Consider the following 23,189-nt stretch of genomic DNA (forward strand, 5'->3'; position numbering starts at 1 on the left):
TTTTAACTTATCATAACTTATTTATTATATGTCATGTATTTATCATGCATTCTTAATAGTATGTGTTCTGTTTTATTGTTTTGCTGTGCAGCTCGACTTCTTGCCTTGTCTAAGACAAATTTCTCCCACAGAAGACAATAAAGTAAACTTGAACTTCTCATTCAGTGGTTTTTATTTAATAATTTTGTACTTGTAGATTAATACTGAAGACATCAAAACTATAAAATAAGACATATATAATTATATTGCAAACAAAAAGTGTTAATCTTCAGTATTGATCTACAATGTACAAAATAATACAAATAAAGAAAAAGCACTGAATGAGAAGGTGTGTCCACACTATTCACTGGTAGTGTATATGACAACATGCACACAGATTATTTAGCAGGACAAAGAACTGACCATGCATGTGCGTGAATTTTCCCCAATGAAGGAGTCTCTCAGGACCTGGGTGAGCTTACTGGCTCTGAATGGAGTGTGTGGTTTATTACGACCAAGAGCTCTGATACACTCCTGAAACAAGAAGAGAGGGAAAGACATGATATAGTTTGTAAAAAGAATGGAATAAATGTGTATTTTGTCCTTTCACGAACAAACAAGTGGCAGAAAACACTGGACAACACTACTGCCATCCACAGACCTTCAGTGCCAACAGGCTTTTGTTGATCTCAGCTCCTTCCAGACGAGTCTGGCGGTCGGCACTCGACGTATCGGCCCCCCTCTCATTTCCTGCAAGGTCGATGAGGGAGAACTTCCCATGCATCTTCCCCTTCCTCCGAAGAATGATCTGGAACACCGCGTGGCTGCGGGATGAGTGAGCGTTGGCAGACGTCTGCCCTGATGTTCTGGAAGAGAGAGGAAGGAGATGGAAAGATGAACAACAGGCGAATGAGGGTGAATGGAGAAAGAAAGACATTTGCACATGTAAGTAACAACAGTTGCAATATGTTTATCAAACATGTACTGAACAAATGCAACAACTCAACAATGTTTCTGTTGTCCTACCTGCAGCTGTTGCCCACTTCAATGAGCTTCAGGACATCTTCTGTGCACTTGACCTCTTTTTCCTGAAGCCCCACAACCTGCACTTGCTGTTTCCCGTCCTCCAGCACCCTCAGCTTAGCTTTACGATTCAGCAGGTCAAACACCTACCAGCACACACACAATACAGTCCGTGTCGGTTAGTGTTGATCACACATGAAATATGATCGCACCAATCACACGAGATGATTACACTTGCCTTTCCACTGTAGATTTCAAAGAAGGTTGCATACACTTGTAGATCTAACTTCTTGTAATTGGGTTTCTTCAACATGAGAAATACATCCCGAGCTGCACAAAAAGAGATTTACAATTTCAACCATGTTAAAGCAGAATCTCTACAAAATACCCACACAATTCAAATTTGAACTAGTTTAGTCAACGAGGTGCATTAAATCAGGTCAGAAATCACAGCTCATCTGCTTACCAGCTAATGCATAAATTCCTTTAGAGCAGTCTTGGTTCTTTCCAGAGAAATCTCCACCCATAGTCTACAATACAATACAGGGGAAGATATATTTAGTTACATTCAGCAGAGTTGAAATAAAGTAAAAACTCTGTTTCAGCTTTTGCAAGAGTCATTGCCTGTAACTCACATGTGTCTTTCCGCTTCCTGTCTGTCCGTAGGCGAAGCAGGTGGCCATGCCCCTCTCAAAGATGGTCTCCACTAGAGGTCTGGCAGTGAACCTGCAGGAGAAGACAGAACACAAGTTTATTCTCCATCTGCTAAAGCAAGATACAATAAATAATTATGTACACACACAATAAACATGTTAGTCACTAATTCAGTTCTGTAAAACAACACAATGTGCTCATTGTATTGTTTAGTCAGTCAGGTGTGACCTGTTCAGTGCTCATCATTATTATTGGAATTACAACAACAATACACAGCTGATTAATAGTTTTATTATTGTTAACATAATAGCAACCACTTTGACAAATACTCAAATACACTTCAGGATATACAGCTTCTGAAGTAGGTTTATTATTCAGTGCTGGCACGCTCCAGCCAGGGCTACCTGTGAAGTTTTTCTCTAGAACAATGTCTTGTCCTCACAATACTATGCAAAGTGCATTGAGAGGACTTGTGTTATGATCGGCTGCTATATGCAGGGATGGGATCAGCAAGTTTACAATCGTCGTTAACAAGCTATCGTTAACGTCGCTACCATCGCGCGGGAGTATCAGCGACAATAAAGTGTTCAAACTTGTGAAATCGGCGTTCAAATAAATGAAATCCGCGGTAAATTCCCATCCCTGAAAAAAAGCGGAATTCCGCAAATTCGCGAAAAAATCACATCCCTGTATATGAATAAAACTGAATTAAGCTGCAGCAGAACTACAGGGTGTCCCTAAAGTCTGGACACACAGGAAACTGACTGAATGCATAAAGAGTGAATGTGCAAAAATTGACAGCAATGTGGATTTATTGCATCAAGTTCACAAAATCTTGCAAGGGCATCAACCTTTGCATCACAAATGATGGAAATCATATTGAAGATGTTATTTATTAATAATTCTATTGCATAAAATGTTGTTAAAAATTAAATTTCTTGAAAATCTGTATTTATATGTCCAGACTTTAGTCAGGACAAAAAAAGTTTTGTCCTTGTTACAACCTGACTGTCTAGTGTAGCCAGACAGTAAAAAAAGACAACGAAACAACGCTGAGTTCCAGAGTGGTCGGCTGGGACAGAAAGTGAGGGGGTAAAAGAAAATGGATGCTACTGAAACAAAAAATATATACATAACAGAAAGCGGACTTCACTCAGAAGTTGATATTACAAAAACTGAAAGAAAATAAAAGATACCCAATACACATAAAACTCTAAACTTAAACAGCAGCACCCTAACTGAAAACGAACAAAGAATTTTCTAGCAATTTCTTCTCAAGTCAAACACCCATGGCTAGCTTTTATCCCCACACGCACCCATGATCACAAAACACACCAGGCAGCTCGGCCTCTCCTAATAAAAACTGATGCTGAATGCTGCATGAATGAGCCTTTTGAATTCCTCCTGGCACCGTGATTAAAGCGGCACTTTAGCCTGGTCCAATCCAAATTCAGCTCCAGGGGTTGGAGGCGGCGCAACAACACGGAGGCGGGGTGGACAAAGGTGCCGTAACAGTCCTGGTCAAATATGTAATATGTATCCATTCTCTGCAACTGACAGCTAATCATCGTGGGGGGAGCAGAATGAATTGGGGACGGTTACTGTAACAGCGCAGTTTGAGTATTGTTGTGCATCGTGAAAACAATAGTTCAGCTAATTAGTTCCGCGTAGACGGATCTTTTCCTCGAAGTCGCTCACGCCCCACCCCCCACCCCGTCATACCTCAGCACCCCACACTTTGAGAACCACTGGTCTAACGGCTCAGTTTGTTGTTAAATTTGCTCTTACAAACCTGTAAACCATCTCATTGGTAGTGCTGTCATCAAAGGCATAGTCGAAGCGGAAGGTCTGGTTCTCCAGGTAGCGGGTCAGGTCCACTTTTTGTTTAGGTTCATGAACCATCACCACGTCCTTACTGGGAATAGTGATCACATCCAAGTCCTTCATGGTCAACTCTGGAACACAGACCAGACTTTGAATTACACCGACACTTAGGATGTAAATTAGACCATATCATGATCAATCATAGGATCAGAGTTGAAGAAAAAAAAACTTGCCTTTTTTATTGAGTGGACGTTTCCTCACACAGACACATATTCTGTGCTCTTCAATCTGGACAGCGCAACAAGAAGGTTATTTTATTATACTGTCACTGAAGGTCAAAACCCAACAATCAGGTGTGAAGAGGAAGAATTCTGAGTCTCCACTCACCAGGTCCGCAGTGGTCAGAGGTCGGTAGTCTAGACTGGCTCGGAAATCACGGATCATGTACATGATCTCATAGTTAGGGATGGTGGTATCCACCTCCTGAAGAAGTACAAGGAAATACAAAGCACAATGTAAGTATTTTATCAATATTCAATAAGCATATTTTGTTAAATACTAAGGAAAAAGGCTGATATGAATGTACCTGAGCTCTCTTCTCCCTGAGCTCCTGTTGTTGAAGCCGGCGTCTTTCTCTTTTCTCCTGCAGTTTCTCCACCTCCTTCACACAGTTGGACTTCCTCCTCGCTGCCATCATGACAAGAGAAACAGTCACTTTTCTGTATCTTACAGCATATACCAATAGCCTTTCTTTCTGAAAAGATCTCTTCTTCTCTCATCTCTTTTCCCCATCTGTTTCTTCAACTTCTTCTTGTCTCTTCAGCCTTTCTCTCTCTGGGTCTTCCTTTAAACAGATGGGAGACCTTGGGCTACTTCCAACAAAGCGGAACCTTAATAATGCGACCACAGACCAGGATGCAGTGGCTGGCACACAGTGTCTCCAGCATAACACTAGCTGCTTTCTCTGTATCGACAACAAAAGGCTTTTACAGTGAGTTCAAAACCTGCTCTTCTTATTTATCCCTTCTATCCATTTTCTCAAACACAACTGGACTAGGAGCTGGTAAGGCTTGTTACAGTGTAGGACATGTGCCTTTAATTCTGCAATTACTCCAGTCTGATTAAAATTACAGATAGTTTCCAATCAAATATGATGATTGTAATAAACCAGCATGTTATTCCAAAGCTACCAGCACAGCACACCCACCGATTAGTGTTGTTTTTAGGTCAATCACAAACCATTAGTACCCACAATAAGAGCACACAAGTTAGCAAACATCAGTAAAAGCCACTTCTGATTTCTTTGCAGAGTTTATAAAACCCAGCGTTATCTGATTAGCCCTGGCTCGCTGCTACAGGCCCAGCTTCCCACTGCAAAGCCCAGTAATACAGTCCCGGCCTCCTGCTGGCTCCAGTCCCTGAGAACCCAGACTATCAGAGCAGAGGGTTTAATAATCTGCTGTAATCTGGGAGGAGAAGATGAGCTGCATCAGCACCAGGAGAAGGAAATACTAGAGGAATGCAGCACCGTCACTATTTGGGGGTTGTTCAGGCTCATTGGCAGTCGGTAGGGGAGCTGAGGGGCAGGAGGGGGAACGGGGCGTTTCTGTCCTTCTCCTCTTGGCTCATCAAATGACTGGGAACATTTTGAATGAATGGAGGGTAATGAAAAAGGTTATTGTTGCTGCATGAGCCCAGAGGAGTAGCACATAGCACCACAAGTCTTTCCATGCGTGTTCTTGTGCGTGACTCAGCAGAAGTCACACAGGGAAAAGGCAGTGCAGCCAAACAGCAGCACAAACGCTTTTTCTTTTTTTTTTTCTTTTTTTAACTCCCTCTCTCTAATACCCAGAAAGCCTGTCTGCTGGATGGATTGCGTTTGTGCTGCTTCATCTCCACACCACAGTTCTGAATAGTATCTGGCAGACATTTCACTGCTCAATCTTCTTGTCAGACTGGAGGGCTCTCAGATTCTATTGGGAACTCTATTAGAATCACCATGAAGCACTGAGGACAGGAGTAACATGCAGATGATACATACAAAGCTGTCCAAACTCCTTTCTGGGTATCGGCTGATGTGAGGATTCTGTGATAAACATGTGATCGACAAAAACATGACACATTAAACACTTCTAATAGTTCTGTTTCTACACTTAACTGATTAAATCACTTTTAATGTAAAAAATAAAAAGGGACGGCATTCTTAAATAACTGCATGACAATATATTTGTGGGCTAGAGACTTTCAGCCAAATCCTATCAACTGGTTCTCTGAAATGAATTTTCCTGATGAAGAAAAGAAGATCATAGCTAAGCTAAATTAAATAAACATGACTGTTTTGGTCACATTACCATTCTGTAGTTGCTGCTGTGTCTGGGCTTGAGTGGGCTGTGCAGGCTGCTGGGCTGGGGGAGGTGGAGCAGGTTCTGGCTGTTGAGGCTGTGGAGGTCTGGCCCGGGTTGGAATTGCTGAAAACACAAAATCCCAATATCTTTATCTAGAGGTTAGTGACAAGTAATATTGATATGGATATCATATTTATCCAAAATTAGCAAGAATTCTCTGTCTTTGTATTTACATCTCTGTAATCCCTCTCCTCTGTTTTCCTTATGCATCTTTGGTCACTTAATAATTTAAGCTTGTGACATAACGGGTTTAAAATGTGAGGAATATTATGAAAGAATACTTTTAGTAAGCCAGAATAATCCAATAGTATTGGTCACTGATGTGTCTTGCACGCACTGATCACTGCTTTTCTTCATCTGCCAGAAGCATTTAATATCTCAACGCCAAATTCAGAGAAAGCAAACATGTTAGCAATTCCATCAAGAGTGTAAGGAACAAACCTCTGTTATCCCTGGACGGAGTATCATTCTTAACAGGTGCTATCGTCCGTCGGTTCTGCAAGAAAAAGCTGCAGTTAGATACCGAGTTGGTTTGTGTGATTTCTATTTGTCATGGGTGCCCTGAGAAAGGAAACATGTTTCAGTGCAACAACTTTGCTTCACATGACTCCTCAGCATATACAGAAATAGACGAAGCCCAAGAGTCAGATTAGTGCTGATTAAAGAGTCTACTTCTTTTAGTACTAATGCCTGAGATCACAGTGCCATCACATACACTTTAAAGTGACTTCAAAAAGAAATGTGAGTAGACTTTATCCAACAGCTGGAGACTAGAACACCTGTAGGTCTATATGTGTAGATTTTTGTCAAGGTTTTGGATCCGTTTCCAAGTTAGAGACTTTATCTTATAGATAAGTATTATATCTTTCAGTATAAACACCTACAGCATCAAATTCAAAAATGCTGCAACATTTTTCTACAACCAAGCCAAATATGTAGCAAGTGACATTCAGCAAAAGAAATCCTTTTCATTCAAAAGAATAAATCTTCATCAACCAGGGTTTCTGTAGAAATCAGTAGGTCAAATTTAATGCTTTATTAATGCCATTTTAATGCTAAACTGAAAAAAATGTAATATCATGACTGAACTACATTTCACTATTTCTGAATCCAGAAATCACCCCTGACCACCCACGTGCTGCAGTCATTCTCTGAATTCCACATTTTCCAGCCATTTTTGCTGGAATTTGCATTTCTCCATTTCCCAGCTATCCTCCACCTGTTTGCTCCATCAAATTTAATGATTTTTAATGCTATTTAAGCCTTAATTCCACAAAATCAATTGAAAGACTATTAATGCTTTTTAATGCCCTGCAGAAACCCTGGAAACATTACCTCACAATTTACACTTTGTTACACTTAATAAAACCACAAGAAAACGCATAACACAACAAGTCATAGAAACTACAGTATTTACCAAATTAATCCCAGTCCTAATCTACTGTGCACTGCAGACACTATTTGTAACAGGACTAGTAGCTGGCTGCCTAGAAGGATCCCATGTCTAAATTAAGGTTCAGCAAACAGAGCCACAAAGGAAGTACATGAGCAAGACTGGTCACCTGGCTATGACGAGAACAAGGGCGAGTAAACAGAGGAACAGAAAATACAAAGCGTCTCAGATTTCTTACAGCTGCTGAAAAAGTGGCATAGCAGCACTCACCTTTGCAATTTTACTGCCCTTTACACACACTGGCGTGGGAGGGGGCGGGGTCTCTGGACTCGGTGCAATCTCCTCGTCTGGTGCCACATCTGGATTAAGTGCAAATATACTCTCCAAGTCAATCTGCCCAAAAACAAAGCAGTGTTAAGACAAGCAATTAGGCCATTTTTAACCTTTTTTTATAACACTTTTCGTTTGTCACAAGCAAAAAAATAAACATTCACTTTGCAGTTGCTTTCAGTGAATCCTAGAAAAATTGACCAACCTGAACATTAACATTTCACAGCAGCAAAACTGGCTAAAAACTACTTTAGAAACCCTATGACGTTTCACTTGGTAATGAAACCTGTTTGTGCGCTGATAATAACAGTCAAAGAAGCTAAAACCATCCTGTAAAAATCAATCAATCGCTCAATTAAAAGACGGTCAACATTTTTTTACAGTGAAGCTAAAAGCTCATGGCACAGCTCAGCATCAGTTCATAAAGTATTTGACAAAGGCTCCCTGATCAAACCAGCTCAGAGACAGACCGCATAAAGACAGGACCTTGACAGATTTGGTTTGGACATGAGGTAGACTTGAAGCTGACTTTAGTAGTAGTTCATGACTGCGCATGTTTGCCAGTAAGCAAAAAAAACACACATGCTCTATATTTAGCCAGACACGAGACAGGATCTTGTCTGGAACGTTCTGAGTATATAAGTAGTAGATTATTTTGCAGAAGTCAAATACTTCTTTAAGCAACTGTAAATGTTTACCAGCTACTTTTTAAGACTATCAGAGTCAGAAGTAAAATGTTACGGAGTGGTAATGTGATTTTTGCATCCAAATTTTGGGAGGCTACATGTTTTCTTGCAAATGTCATAAATAGCATATATCAAAAACATTCAATTATCACCATCCTTCACTGGTAGTTGGCTAGAAATAAAGTAACATTAACGGCGTTGACTAAACTAGTTCAAAACTACTGCTAACCAGATACACGATCAGGCAGATTTTTGCTGAACATGAAATTTTATTTTTTTTTAGATGTCAATTTCTCAGTCCAAACTATTAGATATATTACAGTAACTTGCCCATTTTACAGCTTAAGCAGAGGATGATATAACAGTGACCTTTTATGTAAATACCACATATCAGATACATTTCAGAGAGCAAAAACAATGGTACTACAAAGCAGAATACTGGGCCACACATGGGCTGGGTAATATGGTCATATGTTTTATCCAGCTATTCTTCCATATTGATTGACACCGATAAATATCACATCATACAATACCATGTGTGGCAGGAAATGCATTCAGCATGCTTGTTAAACTGAAATCAGATACACACAGATGTAGTCAGATTAGTACTGATTCCTATATGAATCACTCATTACGGTTCAATAGTTTATTTCTGAGTAAAGAATTTGGCCATCTCTGCAACGAACATTTATGTCTCAACAAGTCAGTGGCATCAATTTCTGTAACCAAACATCACATAAAAGAGCTCCATATTCATCCAATTTTAGAAATCCATCCTATTTGTTTCTCACTGATGTGTCTTTTCTTTGCTATAATTTCTGCACCTTCAAGGAGTGTTCTATTCTTGCTTTCACTCATTTTTGCTTTCTCAAAACAACGACATGCATGTGTTTTTTCCTTGTTTCGGCCTCACGTGTGGTAGCTATATAAGCTTACTGCTGTAGCCTAATAGGGATACCATGCAGATGAGGGCAGACCCAGTTGAAGAACTGATACATTTATTGTAAATGACTCTTTAACTTGATCACAGTTATTTTGGAAATATGTTCTGTAACTTTTCTGTAGAATATTTTTATTGCTAGGACTCCACAGTGGCTGGGTGGTTAGCACCATCGCCTTGCAGCTAGGAGACCTCTGGTTTGTATCCCGGCCTGGGATCTTTCTGCATGGAGTTTGAATGTTCTCCCTGTGCATGTGTGGGTTTTCTCCACGCACTCTGGTTTCCTTCAACAGTCCAAAACATGCTGAGGTTAATTGATCTAAACTGATTCTAAATTGCCCGTAGGTGTGAATGTGAGTGTGATTGTTTGTCTCCATATGTATCTCTGTGACAGACTGGTGACCTGTCCAAGGTGTCCCCTGCCTTCACCTGAGTCAGCTGCGACCCTAATGTATATAGATAATGGATAGAAGGATTTTTATTGCCCAGCTCGCCCCAAGTTGCACAGTGTAGGGGCACATAACAGACTGTGTAAGCTCATGCCCATCAGTGTACAGAAGGTGGTATCTGGTGGGACTGTAAGCTGTGCAGACTACTTGCGTAATCACAGCAGCTCCCAAATGTCTTTGGATGCATTATTCATTGCTGTTGAAAATAAAAGCACATGCTGCTACTGCCGGTGCTTTGAGCGGTAATAAATGGTAGTAAATGGTGCTTTACCTCCTTCCCTTTTGTGTCTCCATTTTCTATCCACTCCACTGTGACGCTCTCATTGTCCTCATTCAGTGAAGTCACCATGGCCTGATGGATGCGTCCTGCAAGATTACCACAGACAACGTCAGTTTGGCAGAATAACAATGAAGACCGAAGGCAGTGTTTAGTAAAACCCAAACTCTTCTTAGAGCCCTAGAAAGTTTGGTAACAATGACGGTGGCAGTATCTTTATTTTTGTTGTATATAAGTATAGTAACAACAGTAACATGTGCTCTTCAAGAACTCATCATTTAGCAATGTTGAAGAGATATTTTCTTAAACACACAGACACAGTTACACATAAAACTGATTTCACCAACACTCTGCCTTTCACATTAGTAGGTAACAAATGTAGTGGGGTGAATTACAAACAGCCTAATCACCACCTGCTACCCTGATCTGATCTCTAAGTAGTCCTGTTAAAATAGAACTGCTCAATTTGAAGATGCAGTATGGTGGAAGAAAGAGGGTTCAGTATTTTTACAACAACGTAAATAATAGCGGTTTTATCACAACAACATTATGCATACACATTTTAATTTTCAATCGTGTGTCTATGTAGTATTATCTTCTTCCTTTTTGGATGATCTGTGCCCGTTATTGTCATTTTGAGGAAACAATTCATCCAATTAATGCTTCAAAATGATCATGATCAACTTTCAGCTGAACCACTCCATGATTATATGGTATTACACTGTCTTTTTATCCCAATCTATAATTACAAACTGAGTACTATGTTGTTATTATTAACCGTATTCCCCAATTTTAACCATTTCAGTTAAAAAAGAGCATAACAGTTTAGTACACAGTCATGTCAAATGATACATTACCAAGTCAAATCCTGTCTGTGTTCACAATAATAATGACCAGCAGAAAATTCTGTTTTATTTGTATTATATTTGTAATAATTGGATGCACAGTGTCATGTGAGAAGCAGTAGGCTGAGGCTAATGCTAAGTCCTGACCAAGAGCTTTGATAATGACCTGTTAGAGAGAATCACAGATAATAGAGACAAGTGCAGCTGCTGCTAGCCTGTATGCCTTTCTCCACCCCTCTGTCTGCAATGTAATAATAACAGCTGTAAAAAGCCTGCCCAGCCCTCCCATCTTTGCCTATGTGGATCTGAGTGCTTGCTGTAAATTCCCATCACAATCCAGGGAAACACCATGTTCCAGTATCCATTATTCAGAGACACACGAGGAGCTAGCAAGCTAAGATGCTTTCCGTGTTCTCAGCTGCTGAACATTTGATTGATTTAACGTACAACGGTTTTACAATGTCAAAGAAAGGAAAAGCAGATCTATTATATCTTTTAACGGGGAGAGATAGGAATAACATTTTGTGCACTCAGAAGATCAGGCACCTTCACAGGGCAGACACATAGTTAAAAAGGAATACATTTTTACTACTTAATCAATTGAAGCTGGAATAGATTATTCATTAAAACTGAAGTACATGAACACAGTAGTATGTGACACTTCCCTTTCCTTGTATAACAATGACTACACAGTACAGTTATGTGTATAGCATGTGTTATACATTTTCAGTATAAAACTGTACATTCTACTTTAAACAGTCACATGACACAATTGAACACTGCTGTACATCCTGTGAATGCCACAACAATCTGACAACTTTGATGATGTCAACCTGATCACCCATCCCTCTATTAGTAATGACAGTGGTCATCATAAATCTGTTGATGCTTGAGTTGGTGCTCAGATCCAGAGCTCGAATCAACAGGGATAAAAATAGCTTAATTGATAATAAGGTGCTGAAAGTAATTATGCTGCATGGCCAGAAGCTCTTTACAAATCAGAATAAAAACTGAGGTTACATAAACAAACGTAACTTAGTTTAAAGATACTTTTAAAAGATAAATTCACCCCTCTGCTGTTCACAATACTTGGAATTAACAGATGGACGACATTTTAAAGGTGTTGGTCCATGAAAAGCCATCAATAATAGCGCCAATACTCTAAGTCTCTATAAATCTACTGACAAAACAAACATCATTTATCCCTTCAGGATATCCCATCATATAATGTTAGTGATGAACAGAATCAGTCCAAAATCTCCAATAGTTGTTCAAACCTGTGGCTGTTCAGTCTTAATCATATGACTTATAACATTTTCATAATTACACCATATAGTCACCCATTCAGTCTTATATGAATATATCCGTTTCTTCTCTTTCCATTCAGTTTTTTTTTTAATCTTTGAAATCTGTTTGACTGTGCAAATAACACTTTGTTCATTCCATAACTTCTATTCCAACATCTGCAAGGTCTGTACTGTGGTAAGTCAGCTAAAAATGAGCATGTGTAATTAACACAAGGCTGAAAAGTAACAAGACACCAACAGACTCTTAATGCTCCGTGTCACACCTGTACTTAAAGAGTACTGAAAGCACGACATCCTGGAAAAGCGACTGAAGCACGCAAGAAGATTAATGGAGACAACAGAATGTCAAGCAGGGTCAAATTCAAATCACTTCCTGCTAATAGCCATTTACAATCAATATAAAAAAATAAAGAAAACAAAAAAAATCAATGTGGCTGGCTGCTTGGCCAATGTCAGCAGTTAAGTTTGAGACCACAGTCTTCCTGTGGGTTCATTGTGATGTGACTCATTCACAACATACTGCATAAGTAAACAGTAGAGCAGAGAACAACTTCCTCTAAACCACTTGTGTGTTAAAGTCTTGTAACATTATGTAACGCTAAAGTTTAGGGATGTATCAATGTGGAATTTTAGCACCACCAACAACAATCAATGATAATTTTGCTGTTCATCACATAACACTCCATAAAGCAGTCTAAAAATCATATAATCTTGTTGATTGCAGAATAATCGGTCAGACGTATGTAATTTCTGTAAGAATAGGTTCTGTTCTTTGAGATATTGCTGGTACTGTCTCTATTAGTAGTGGATTTGCTGCACTCTGGTACAATAAGTGTCACCGTTGACAATTCGAGTAAAACAGATGCTCGCAACTGTGTCCTGTCTGCTGTGGAGATGCACTGACACCAAATTCACAGAGACATGATGATGCATGCTAAGCCTGCATTCAGGTCTGTCTGTTTGACTCGACCAGTGTTGGCCATCCCCCTTCTCAAACAGGGTTGGACGCAGCTCAGATTCTGAAGGTCTTTAAAATAATCAGTTCACTTTCCATCTCAGTGGAAAAGACAGTACACAAAACAATCACAATGCAACACAAATCAAATGTTACATGAAGTGATCTTTTCTTTTCCATCTTTGCTGAGTCAGTAAAATGTCTGTTGTATGTACCAGCAAAGACAGACATCTGTATTGTATATTGACAGCAATCCATCTGTACTGCTAACACAACAAAACAGTGTGTCTTGACATAATGACCCTTACAAGAACTGTGAAGGCCAAAACATGTCAATATTGACAAAATACTGGTGTTTGAAGCACAATTATTCTCAGAATTCAACAGTAAAAGCAAATTCAAGGTTTTACGGTTGCTAATGATGGAAATGAACAGTTAAGAATGGCACTAACTATAAAAAAAAAAATAAAAAAAATGGAGTCCACAGCCTCAATAACACTATACACAACAATGGACTCTGGAGGCTTGTCTAACCTGTTCTAGCCAAAGGCCTACAGACCTGAGGACACAAAAGTTAGCTTCACACCATCCACCCAAACCACATTTCACAACTTAGCCCCTTCACATTCGGAGAAAGAAGAAGATTATTTAATTAAATTGCTGATTTAACTATTCCTCTTAACTCAAACTATATCGAAGAACATACAAATACAGAGAATTATATTGTAATTGATAAATGACTCAAATCATTAAGGAGTGTCTCTCAGCTGATTAATCATTTCATCATTAATTATTTCAGCATACAGAGTCTTATGACAGGTTTCAAGGGCACACCATATGTTCTCTGACAGACACTGTATTCCAAAGACTCAAAGGCAGTGTCGTGTAGATGTATGCTCTGACCTTGCTGATGAAGACAGAATTTATTTTCCCTCCAGAGATCACTAATTTTTTATAGTCCGTCTATCTCTTCCTCATACACTGTACACACACTCTCTTCCTATGGCTGCATCTGTAAGTCACACTCTGACTTGTCTTCCATCTGATATGCTGATTTTCTGTAACTAAATGCATTATCCACAGTGTCCCACTTTTATACTAAAACCCAGCTGAATGGGTATGCCGACACCTCCCAGTCGCTGAAGGGGCTTAAAAGGGGGTGCTCCAATCTGTGTAAGCCTGTGGAACAAACAAAGCCTTCAAAGCATCAGTTTCACTACAGAACCAGAGGCACTCATTGATGAAATTGTGTCAACATGTCACAGATTGAGAAAAACGATGCATGTGTTTAAAAAAAAAACTAGGCCAATAGGTAGCCTCTGCTTCTAGTTCCCTGCCTTTTAAAGACACCATTACGCTAACCAACAATATTGAATAAGAAATCAAATGCCTGATAACATGATACAATGTAATTCCAAGATGAAACAGGAAATCATTTATCATGTTTTAAAAGCGCATACACAAACGATTGTGTTAGGGCTGATAAGCTAAACAGCGACTGCAGACCATCTAATAAATAGCCAAACGTATTTTCTATTAGATCATGCTCCTGACTGGAATGAGTATGAAATGGAAAGAAAAAAAAAACAGGAGGAGCAAGCGAGAGTCCTGGCAGAATCGAGTGAGCTGACTGCAACAGATGGGGTGGTGGCTAATAGCCTGAATCTGGCTTGAATCTGAACCAACCCTGCCACCAACCCCCAGAGAGAGGGCAATCCCTGCTCTGGACACAACACCAACTAGCAGAAAACTGACAGACAGACAGACTTCCCTCTGTGGGCCTGTCGTGCAACCCCTAATCTCCAGACACTGATGACGAGTGTAATCAAATTTCTCAGAAATGATGGACTTACAGACATCACCAACAACAATCGGTACAATGGTTGAACACACCCTCGGCAATAGCTCTGTTGAAAAGATTATTTGCTGTTTGAGGGGTTATTGCTAAACAGGATGACTGGGTGTAGCCTAGTCCTGGAGAGGCCAACAGGAATGACACAAACTTTTCAGTCATCTTTGGCTTCTTGTCCCTGAAGCAAAACTGAACCACATGAGGCGGGCAGAATAAAGCTGACATTCACATAGAGAGGAGTCATACAACAAGCAGCCTCTCCCTTTCTCTGTCTACTTGTCTGTTAATCTTCAAAAACAAACTGAAGCTCAAGTGACTGTATTGTAATCCCATTTTCTTCCTGGACTACTATAGCTGCATTATGCATTACTTCTATAATAAGCACAGAGCGGAAGCGTTTCATACTGTACATTATTTGCTAGTGTTAGCTTGGCAGAAAATGTCTCTACATTTCGTTGACATAAAGGATAACCATATCCAATAAAGCTTTAAAAACACTATCGTCATTGATGATATATGTCTGTAAAACCGGTAAACAAAGATCCATATGTTGTTATCAATGGGAAATTTACATTTTCTCAAACACCCTGATACTTGCTTTTATACTATTTAGGGTTTCCATGGCAACAAATGTCACTTCAGCTGGCTTACTAAACAATTAATATCCTAAAACGAAATAGACGTTGCAGAAACTACAACTAAAGAGGAAACTACTCGATAACTAAACGGGTGGTAGTGAGGTTTCACTCCGGTGTTCCTGCTGTATTAAAGCCGGGCAGCAGAAGATAGCGTTAGCCCTCCAGCTAATTACAAGCTAACGCTAATAACTAACGTTAGTTAGCCTGGTTAGCAATTTAGCTAGTATCGCTAATCTTAATTTCTTTATTCCTTGTTCTATTACATTATTTAGGCAATTTAGTGTCGCCAAAGTTAACGTGCTAACGCGTGTCGTTAAATTCCCATTTAATGCATTTGGTGTTATCCATCGATATGAATAAAGAGCTAACGGAGAATATGTCTTGAATTCGCCGAGAAGCTTGCTAACAAAGGTGAGGGCCCATTCAAAGGCTTAGGCCATGTTGAAACTCTCCGCCCTGACAGCTACGTCTCGGTGCAGCTAAAGCTAACGTGAACGTTCCGGTCTGCAGCCGGGAACGGTTGCTACATTCAACAGAACCGCAGCAACAAAGATCCCCAAACAACTTAGACAGTGCGACGGGCGAAGACCAGACAGGGCGAAACTTACCATCGCTGCGCTTTATCTCCACATAAGTACCGACGACAATCTTCCCAAAAGCAGACGCCATTCTACATCACTTAAAAAATAACAAATATAGGACAGAAGACTTATTATAAGCCGGATAAATGCAGCCTCTTTGGCGGTCTTTGGTTTAGGTGGAAGATGCAGCCGACAGAGAGAGCATTACGTCGCTACTTCTTCTTTATTTGACGTTGGTTTGCAAACAGCGAACTGGTGAATTACCGCCACCCAGTGGTTAGAATGAGGAACGAACTGAATTGTATTTTGGTTAAAATTCAAGCTACTAAAACGTGATTCGATAACATTCACTTCTTGAGTTATTTCGTAGAACGTCTTTAATATACAGTTTTACTTTTGTCTCTCTGAGGTTTGGGATCAGCTGCCTCCTTTGTGCTTCATATGACAGACAGTATATCACAACATAGCAGTCACATCTCGCTGTATTTTGCTATTTTGTAGTGTGCTGTTTAATCCAGTGTGTCCAAAGCTAGGTTTTTGATATCATTTTCTCATCTCTCCTGTTCCTTCCTGCACACTGTATTTCTACAACTTTCCTTTGAACTCTGACACCTTTTCCTCAATGATGCTCCTTATTTCTTCTTACAAGTCAATGTGAATACTTTTGAGGCTTTCCTTGCAGTCTTTACAGCCATTTCAGTTTCTTTAATTCCAATATGTGCCAAAAAAGTTTCTAGAAGACCCATCACTTGAATTCTGTGTAATGTTTAAAGTCTGTCTGTTATGTTTATTAGGACATGTGATCTGCTATCTGAGTGACTGTTCTGTAAATTGCCAGCTCAGAGCAAACAGTTGATCACACGGCAGCCACCATATGTAAATGAGTGTATGAGATTGTTAATTTCTGTCATTTCTTATTGAATGATTTTAGATTAAACTATTGCCAAATTTACTGTATAGCTGATGTTTTAACTCCTTTGTATGATGAGATTGTCAAACATCATTTCAGTTTTGAAAATACTTTAGCGGTGCAGAGCAGCAGCTTAAAAATGGCAGAAGAGTGACTGCTGGTTAACACAAATTCTTATTGTGCTGCACTTCAGTCATGATTTCAGACCTGTTCATTTGTCTGACAATGGGAAGATACATCTGTAAACAACAACAGCTTAATTGGGAGTTCAACTTAAAATACTCTATATACTGTAGGTGCACAGAGAGCTGGAGAGAAGTAAATAGATGTAAACACTGGCTAAGATTAGGTTGAACTGAAGCACAACAGGTGACTCGGTAATATGATTTTTATATACCTCTGACCTGTGGGCATATGATCTAATGGTAACATTTGCCATATTAGTTGCATAAAACACTAACACTACAACCATTTCTGTTGTGGTGACCTGTTGTGTAGGACTAGATGTTGACATCACTTCTTGCATATATGAGACATCTAAGACTCTGTAGGATGGTCAAGTGAGTGAGGGCATCCCCTGGGTTATTAAATGGGCGCCCTCCTTCATCGACGTTTCGCTGATAGGTCCACGATACCTCCAGAGGGTTCAGCAGTGAATCCCAGCATCCCAGGTTCACCCTCTAGATGTCATCTACTCACCTAAAGGCCCAGGTGGAGTCCTTTCTCTTCATCCACAACCACTGAATTCCCTTTTCGGCGGCTCTGGAGAGGACCCTGATCACCTGCCAGTAGGCCTTCCCACGTACTCCCATCACCCGGAGAAGCCTGAATGTCGAGGTGGCTATGAAGCCTCTACAGCCTACCTCGACTGATTGGACCCTCACCTTCCAGCCTCACTGCTTTGAATTAGCGGCAAGCTCCATATATCTTAGCTTCTTGCACTCAGGCCTCCTCTACTGAGCTCTCCCAGGGCAATGTGAGCTCGATGATGTAAACATGCCTAAGGGAAGCTGACCATAGCACCAGGTCTGGTCGCAGGTTGGTGGATGCTATCTCAGGAGGGAAGCAGAGCTTTTGATCCAGGTCTACCAGCATCCACCAATAGCAAACCCTTCTCAGCTGCCCAGGATCTGGGCAGGCGAGAGGGGCCCTCCCAAGTGGACCCTCACCCTCCTGGACAAATGTTGTTTCTTGCCATCAGGTCAACATGGGTGGAAGGGCGCTAACACTCATCCGCTGCGTTTCCAGCACTAGTGCCAGGCACTTTAGCACCTGGTTGTGCCGCCAGGTGTAACATCCTTGAGCGAGGCTGGTCTTGCAGCCCACTAAAATGAGTTTGAGTGTAGCTGGAGTCGGGCAGATGAGCATCATTGGTTGAGATTCTTGGGTGATGGTAGGAAATCATAGGCCGCCTTGATAGTGAAGCTTGCTCTAAACGTCTCTGTTTCCCACAGCTCTTGCCAAGAGATCTTCTTTTCCACTCCCTCCGACTGCCCTTGCTTGTCTTCAGGTCTATCTATCTATCTATCTATCTATCTATCTATCTATCTATCTATCTACACACGTGGACAAAATTGTTGGTACCCCTCAGTTAAAGAAGGAAAAACCCACAATTCTCACTGAAATCACTTGAAACTCACAAAAGTAACAATAAATAAAAATTTAGTGAAAATTAAATAATCAAAAACAGCCATTACTTTTGAATTGTTGATTAACATAATTATTTAAAAAAACAAACTAATGAAACAGGCCTGGACAAAAATGATGGTACCTCTATAAAAGATTGAAAACTATTTGACCAGAGTGACATGATTAACTCAGGTGTGTCATTTAATTGACATCACAGGTGTTTCCAAACTCATAATCAGTCAGTCTGCCTATTTAAAGGGAGACAAGTAGTCACCCTGCTGTTTGGTGAAAAGGTGTGTACCACACTGAACATGGACAACAGAAAGCGAAGGAGAGAATTGTCCCAGGACATCCAAAAAAAAAATGATAGACAAACATCTTAAAGGTAAAGGCTATAAGACCATCTCTAAACAGCTTGAAGTTCCTGTGACAACAGTGGCTCATATTATTCAGAAGTTCAAGACCCACGGGACAGTAGCCAACCTCCCTGGACGTGGCCGCAAGAGGAAAATTGATGACAAATTGAAGAGACGGATCGTTGGAATTGTATCCAAAGAGCCCAGAGCAACCTCCAAAGAAATTAAAGGTGAACTCCAAGGCCAAGGTACATCAGTGTCAGATCGCACCATTCGTCGTTGTTTGAGCCAAAGTGGACTTCATGGGAGACGACCAAGGAGGACACCACTGCTGAAAAAAACTCATAAAAAAGCCAGACTGGAATTTGCAAAAATGCATGTTGACAAGCCACAAAGCTTCTGGGAGAATGTCCTTTGGACAGATGAGACCAAACTGGAGCTTTTTGGTAAGGCACATCAACTCTATGTTCATAGACTCAAAAACCAAGCATACGAAGAAAAGAACACTGTCCCTACGGTGAAACATGGAGGAGGCTCAGTAATGTTTTGGGGCTGCTTTGCTGCATCTGGCACAGGGTGTCTTGAAAGTGTGCAAGGTACGATGAAATCTGAAGACTATCAAGGCATTCTGGAGAGAAATGTGCTGCCTAGTGTCAGAAAGCTTGGTCTCAGTCGCAGGTCATGGGTCTTCCAACAGGACAACGATCCAAAACACACAGCCAAAAACACCCAAGAATGGCTGAGAGAAAAGCGTTGGACTATTCTAAAGTTGCCTTCTGTGAGCCCAGATCTGAATCCCATTGAACATATGTGGAAGGAGCTGAAACATGCCATTTGGAGAAGACACCCATCAAACCTGAGACAACTGGAGCTGTTTGCTCATGAGGAGTGGGCCAAAATACCTGTTGACAGCTGCAGAACGCTCATTGACAAATACAGAAATCGTTTAATTGCAGTGATTGCCTCAAAAGGTTGTGCAACAAAATATTAAGTTATGGGTACCATCATTTTTGTCCAGCCCTATTTCATTAGTTTGTTTTTTTAAATAATTATGTTAATCAACAATTCAAAAGTGATGGCTGATTTTGATTATTTAATTTTCAAAAATTTTTTATTTATTGTTACTTTTGTGAGTTTCAAGTGATTTCAGTGAGAATTGTGGGTTTTTCCTTCTTTAACTGAGGGGTACCAACAATTTTGTCCACGTGTGTATATATGTATATATATATATATATATATATATATATATATAAAATAATTACCGGAACATTGACCAAACCGGACAGCTGCTGACAGCCACCATCACTGGACTGCTGAATTATTAAAAAATAAAAATGATAATAAAAGAATAAAGCACTGATGAGGGCCTGATGTCCTCCGGATTATTGAGTGTCCGAACAGGCTGCTACAATTAAACCTATCCTTTCCAACTTTACCCAACTGTCACCTTTGGGCTTGCTCTGGGGGTCAGGCATATGGGTTCTGTAAAGCATCTTGAGACAATTTGATTGTAATTGGCGTTATATAAATAAAACTGAATTGAATTATAGTTGAAATATAGATGTATGAAAAATTAAGTTAAGTAATTAACTGGAGCATCAGTTCCTTAGATGTTTGTGTTCACTCTTGCATCTAAAAGCAAAATACTTGGTGTGCTTTGATTGTAGGTGAGGCATGTTAAAGTTTACAGAAGCAGGAGTGGTATAATTTTACATCTTCATAATTTAACAACTTTCTTTCACAATTCAAAGCTTATATCAACCACAAAACACAAATAAAACAATGAAATTTCACCATATGGGACTATAAAAGGGTATTGATGCACAACGTCAGGGAGCTGTTAATTTGTTAATATTTGACAGCAGTGATGAGTCACATACATACAATTTACTAAAGTGTTAATAAAGAAAGTTTACTGGTTTGAATGTGTACTTGACTCCTAATTTAGAAGAACATATTGCACTTTTTATTCAAAGCAATAGCTTCGACTTTACAGATTAACGAAACAGAGCAAAACTCTGTTTAATTATCAGTGTACTGCAACACAATATCAGAGTTAAGAGTCAAAGCAACAAACTGTTGATGTCAATTGGACAGTTTAGAAGCACAATTCATAAGAATTAAAAAATAATTTAGCAAAGTCTTCATACAAAGAACTATGTAATGTATTTTATCTTTCTCTACTCTTCACTGGGTTGTATTGTAATCTATTCTGTTCTGACATGAGTATTATCTAATGTCCTTAAACCATGTTTTATTACTGTTCTTTAGTAAAAGTAGCAATACTACAGTGTTGAAATATTACTTAAGTCAAAATACATGCATTTTATCATCAAAATGCACTTAAAGCAAAAGAATAAAGAGCTCATTAAGCACAATTGCATAGTCCAGAATAAAGTGTAGTATAAAACTGAAAAGAAAAAATTAATGTTGATGTTGTAATTACCAGATTAACATTTTAGGTGGCAAAGATAATTGAACTATTATAAATGGTTTATTTCCTGCTTATTTACCTTTGGGCATAAAAAAATTGCATGTTATATAATATTACGTTATCATTTGTTTTACTAAACTAAATTAAAGTAGTCAAGTAGATGTTGAGGAGTAAAACGTACAATATTTGTAATTGTTTGATTAGAAACCACTGGTCTCTATCATATTTTTTTTAAATCATCTTCTTATTGTCCATTTTATCTTGAAGTTATAAAAGCTGTCAAAGAGAATCTGTCTGTCAAGAACACATACACTGTGAAGAATCTTATTATTTTATTTAAATAGACCACTTCCACAAGCTTGTTCCTTTTCTGAGGACTGGAACACTGATAAACAACCCGAGTATTTCACCAGTTCTCCACACTGACATTGCATTATTTTTTTTTTGCACACGCAAACAAAATACATTTTTTATGCACAACTTCCTCCACAAAGACCCTTTCTTGTACAGTACATTCTCTAACTTCGAACCCCTTCTTTTACCATCCCAGCTAAATGCTTAACCCCAACTCATGAGGCCTGAGATCCTGGTCTTTCTAGAAGTTACCAGTCTCTTCTGTGGTCCTACAGTTGTCAGCCCCCTCCCCACTGTGTCCACACACACTCCATTTAACCCCCCTCTTTCTACATCAGGCATTTGCTGGTGACTTCTCAGCTGTCTGAGCCCTAAATAGACCTTATCAGGGTTAGACCATGTTTGAAGGGGTCGCTCTCGCATAATTTCCTGAGTCAAAAACAAATTTTTCTTTCATAAAGCCTTAAATAATTCGACAGCAGTCTAAGGATGTTTGCTGCAGCTTAAGTAGTCATGATTTATAATCACTACCTATTTACTACAAAGTTGTTCTTCGGGGTTTTTGAGTGTTTTGGAAGGGACCCCCACATGTCATAGAGGGTCCACCTTAAGTCCTGTCCCACCTCATTGAGATCCACTATAAATATAAATTGAGGCATTGGAGGGGGAAGGCTACATAAGTCAGAAAAAGTTTGCAACAAATACCAGTGGGTGGAGGTCCACATTGTCTACGTAGGAAGAAAACAAAGAAGCAAAGAAGAAGATCGAACAGACACACAACCTAAAGGTACAGTAGAGCTTTCACAAAGAGCTTTGTTTCTTCTGAGTGATAGTCAGTTGTGCAGAGGCTACTTTGGGGAAGGACACACACTGTGGTTATCAGAGGAGCAAGAGATGGTGTCCGTCATTTGGAAAAGCAGCATTTGTTGCATGGCTCAGCCTGGGGTACGAGGCCATGGCCAAATAAGGCCTGAGGGGCGGCCATTTAAAGTTAGAGATAGCACGTGTGTGGCCATTTGCTTCAGGAAACCCAGGTCTGCTGGACAGTGATTAGCAAGAAGGGTGAGGATTAAAGAAGATTTCTAATATTACAGTAGCTTTTAATAACTTTTTACAGTGACAGATTACTATTCTCCAGGGTGAATGGGAAAAAAAATTGCTTCACAGTGTACATCTGAATAGGTTTTGAACTGTTTCTGCACCTTTAATCCAGTACTCTTTACATTTTAAAACGATGAAAAGTGTAAAGCATGTTTAACAGATTTGTTTCAAACACTGGCTTGTTAAAGCATCCAGACGACTTTATCTGACTGATACATGTGACTGCAGTATGGCGGTTTGGTTGCTTTATTACTGTTAAACTTCTAC

General features: G+C 39.7%; 1 protein-coding gene across 7 annotated transcripts in view; it reads right to left on the reverse strand.

Annotated features, from left to right (window-relative positions):
• Positions 1-23,189, reverse strand: part of LOC110963078 (kinesin-like protein KIF2A) — a 60,066-nt gene that overhangs the window by 5,537 nt on the left and 31,340 nt on the right. For 3 of the 7 annotated variants that reach the window (XM_051951041.1, XM_051951040.1, XM_051951042.1), the window contains exons 3-17: positions 9,955-10,049; positions 7,549-7,671; positions 6,327-6,381; positions 5,832-5,948; positions 5,522-5,566; positions 4,067-4,167; positions 3,868-3,963; positions 3,714-3,768; positions 3,449-3,611; positions 1,638-1,728; positions 1,469-1,532; positions 1,241-1,332; positions 1,006-1,148; positions 641-845; positions 403-513 (exon numbers count right to left, since the gene is read on the reverse strand). In XM_051951041.1, coding sequence (XP_051807001.1) covers positions 403-513; positions 641-845; positions 1,006-1,148; positions 1,241-1,332; positions 1,469-1,532; positions 1,638-1,728; positions 3,449-3,611; positions 3,714-3,768; positions 3,868-3,963; positions 4,067-4,167; positions 5,522-5,566; positions 5,832-5,948; positions 6,327-6,381; positions 7,549-7,671; positions 9,955-10,032 — 1,539 coding nt within the window. In that variant the 5' untranslated portion in view covers positions 10,033-10,049. Of the gene's footprint in view, positions 1-402; positions 514-640; positions 846-1,005; positions 1,149-1,240; positions 1,333-1,468; positions 1,533-1,637; positions 1,729-3,448; positions 3,612-3,713; positions 3,769-3,867; positions 3,964-4,066; positions 4,168-5,521; positions 5,567-5,831; positions 5,949-6,326; positions 6,382-7,548; positions 7,672-9,954; positions 10,050-16,165; positions 16,371-23,189 lie in introns of those variants that run through there. The other 4 variants (XM_051951044.1, XM_051951039.1, XM_051951043.1 and 1 more) reach the window with 3 other exon arrangements.

This window comes from Acanthochromis polyacanthus, chromosome 7 (assembly GCF_021347895.1).
Source record: "Acanthochromis polyacanthus isolate Apoly-LR-REF ecotype Palm Island chromosome 7, KAUST_Apoly_ChrSc, whole genome shotgun sequence".
NCBI classification, from domain to species: domain Eukaryota; kingdom Metazoa; phylum Chordata; class Actinopteri; family Pomacentridae; genus Acanthochromis; species Acanthochromis polyacanthus.